General features: G+C 34.5%; 1 protein-coding gene across 1 annotated transcript; it reads left to right on the forward strand.

Annotated features, from left to right (window-relative positions):
* The first annotated feature begins 704 nt into the window (after positions 1-704).
* On the forward strand, positions 705-3,237 carry LOC111390928 (40S ribosomal protein S9-2-like). The gene is made up of 3 exons (XM_023016053.1): positions 705-818; positions 1,461-1,842; positions 2,822-3,237. Exons 1-3 carry the CDS (start codon positions 791-793, stop codon positions 3,003-3,005), a joined length of 594 nt encoding a protein of 197 aa, XP_022871821.1. The 5' UTR covers positions 705-790; the 3' UTR covers positions 3,006-3,237.
* The last annotated feature ends 90 nt before the right edge of the window (positions 3,238-3,327 follow it).

The raw sequence follows: 3,327 nt of genomic DNA on the forward strand, positions 1-3,327 counted from the left end.
TCTGTAAGTTGTGATATACATGTAGCACAACCATTTTATTATTGACCAAAACCTTTCTTTTCTTGCCAATGCCTAAAAGAATTGGACAAATAGACTTTGATTGATAAAGGCAAATATTGAATTTCTCATTTTATTCTGTCTTAACTGAACATTAGTAAGGGAAGAACTTTGGTACCTGAGGTTCATAGCCTTGTTTTTAAAATAGGAAGAGTGCCTGACAATATCAATTTTATAAGAGAAGAATGAATAAGGCATGAATCGAGGCATTCTCGAATCCAACATGTTTTTAAGCACCATATTGTTTATTTTTATTCAAATCTATTCAATTATGACTATTTTAAAAATTCAATATTATCATCAAGTTTTGTGTAACGTATAGGTGTTCTTAATTAGGAACCAAAATTATTATCAAATTTGTGTTAATTTAACATTAATTTTGTATTTATTATATTATACCTAACATTAATATATTGCGTTAGTATAATTTTATTTGAAATCTTAGAAATTTTGTACATCAACTAAACACGGCAATTATTATTGTTATTATTATTGCACATAAAATAATAATATTTTAATCCGTTCACAGACTACTTAAATGGGATGGTCTTGATGAAGGGCCCAATGATTAACCCATTCTTTGACTGGTCGCTTAGAAAGCCCATTAGGGCTTTGCCGAATGAACGACTACATAAAGCACGCTCTCAGATTTCAAGTACTCTCCATTCCCAGTGCCTTTAGCTGCAGATCACCGGACTGAGGGTAGCAATAGGCGGCGGCACGATTAGCATAAATGGTTCACGTATCCTTTTATCGAAACTGTAAGATTCTACTCTTCTCGAACACGAACGTATTGTGATTTATGTGTTCGTACGCGTATATGTGATGCCATCTGCTTGATACAGGTTCTGATGTCTTTTTGTAGTTTTAACACATTTAAGAGTTTTGTGAATTTCTCTGTCTTTCTGGTGGTAATTATCAGTATATTTGTATTTTAATAACGTCAGATTCGAAGCATAAATATACATATATAAGAAATAATCTGATCATTTGAAATTTTTACCGCAGCGGGTGTATGTTTGGGATTATCATTGCTATCGCTTTGCTACTCTTTAAATTTCAACTTTAAGTATGTAGGAACATAAAAGGGCAGATACTTTGAAATTAGCAAGGTCACTGTGGTCGCTGGCATTACCATAAATTATTAGTTTATCTTTACATTTATAAGTTATCTAGCTGATTAATATGTAAGATCAATCAGATAGTAAAATTGAAATGACTTTTATATGAGCTAATCCTTTGATATGGTACATCATGAAAAATGAGGCTCCTTGTATTGTGTTATTTAGACTGTAGAAAATCATAGGCAATTAGTCCATGTATAATGTCACTTGTAAACTGCTTCAATAGTTTTTTTACACCTCTAAAATCCGAGTGTCATGTATATGCATGATGGATCCTAGATGGGAAGACTTTTAAGAAGCCCCGTCGTCCCTATGAGAAGGAACGACTGGATGCTGAGTTGAAGTTGGTTGGAGAGTATGGCCTGAGGTGCAAGAGGGAACTTTGGAGGGTTCAATATGCTTTGAGCCGAATCAGAAATGCTGCAAGAAATCTTCTTACTTTGGATGAGAAGGATCCGCGTCGTATTTTCGAGGGTGAAGCCCTTCTGAGGAGGATGAACAGATATGGACTGCTGGATGAGAGTCAAAACAAGCTCGATTATGTCTTGGCTCTCACGGTGGAAAACTTCCTTGAGCGCCGCCTCCAAACACTTGTGTTTAAGGCGGGTATGGCTAAGTCAATTCACCATGCTAGAGTGCTTATTAGACAAAGGCATATCAGGTATTCAGATTATTCAGTTTTAGTTGATCATAGTGGAGTTTATTTGTTTTGATATCTTAATCTATTTATTATGTGTATTTGAGGACAAGATTGAAAAATATCATGATATATTGTCAATTTGAATGTTTGAAGAAGGGCACATATGTATTGCATGATTATTGAATGAAATATCATACATCCAACTAGAATTTTGCATTGGGAAAGATAAATTTATATACTTGGCCCTTCTTTTTTGGGGATCAGAATTTGTGTTTTTTTCCCTGCATTCTAAATACTGGTAAAAATGTAGAAATTCACTTCTTTGGCTATTCATTAATATTTAGCAAGATAGCATGTGTAATTATTGACTACCGTTGATCTTATGAGCCAACCAGTGCCTGAATACTGTGATGGAGAATAAATGAGATTTTGTTGATAGATATTTGTAAATCTGAAGATACCGGATTCTTGTACTGTTTTCAAATGGACCGAGTTTCATGTGCATATGCATTGCATATTGAGCTGAAGCTTAAACAAAGTATTTAATTTTAGCAGTTTCTGTTATTTTTTACATTATAGTATGATTGCTATTGTGAATTTAGACTAAAGTGCTGCCGTTAATGTGATTGCTGCTTATATATCATCTGTCATGGGCATTACAATTATGCTTTACAAAATATTGCTTAAACTCATATCCTGGCCTTCTGTTGCGTTTTAATTAGTGTTCAATGAAATCGTTATATTTGATCATAACTACCATTTGCGAAATGGAATTATCTTTAGGTGTAGATTCAACATTAATTAGTCACCTAACATATCCTTTTCTCAAATAAATAGGTTTGTCTAGTTAGCTCTCTAGGTTCACTTTTATCCACTTGTTCTCGACTCCCTATCTGCTGCTTTGGAGTGGCTATCAGCAGAATTAGTCGTATCAGCTCTAAGCTTGTTGTTTACTTTGCTTGCGTTTATTTATTCGCTAATGTTATATTTAAAACTGCAGGGTTGGGCGACAAGTTGTCAATGTACCATCTTTCATGGTGAGGGTAGATTCCCAGAAACACATTGATTTCTCTCTTACAAGTCCTTTTGGTGGTGGTCGTCCTGGTAGAGTGAAGAGAAAGAACCAGAAGGCTGCTGCAAAGAAGGCTTCTGGTGGTGATGGAGACGAGGAGGATGAAGAGTAAGCCTAGCAACCCAGGGATTTTGTCTTATGCTCTCATGTACTGTCGTTGTCGAACTCTTTATGTTTTTTGTCTAGATATTTAAATTTGAAAATTCTAAGCTTCATGGTCTTTTTGATTCTTAACATTTTCAAGTTATTGTTATTTGTAATTGAATTTTTGGCAGCTCGTTACATTATATGTTTTCTTAATTTAGTTTTGGAGAGTTGCAATGCTTAGAGGGACACTTTGGGTATTGGGATTTTTTGTTTTACTTCTGAGGTTGTTGAACTTTCATTCTAGTTGTGATCAGGTCATTGAACATTTAATCACATGCCTCAGTAAC

Source organism: Olea europaea, unplaced genomic scaffold (genome assembly GCF_002742605.1).
Source record: "Olea europaea var. sylvestris unplaced genomic scaffold, O_europaea_v1 scaffold7273, whole genome shotgun sequence".
Lineage (NCBI taxonomy): Eukaryota > Viridiplantae > Streptophyta > Magnoliopsida > Lamiales > Oleaceae > Olea > Olea europaea.

Bases quoted from the DNA above. Each gene is read 5' to 3' on its own strand.
- LOC111390928 (XM_023016053.1), top strand. From the start codon at position 791: ATGGTTCACGTATCCTTTTATCGAAACT. The intron at 819-1,460 runs GTAAGATTCTAC...GATGGATCCTAG, and splicing joins CGTATCCTTTTATCGAAACT to ATGGGAAGACTTTTAAGAAG. The intron at 1,843-2,821 runs GTATTCAGATTA...TTAAAACTGCAG, and splicing joins ATTAGACAAAGGCATATCAG to GGTTGGGCGACAAGTTGTCA.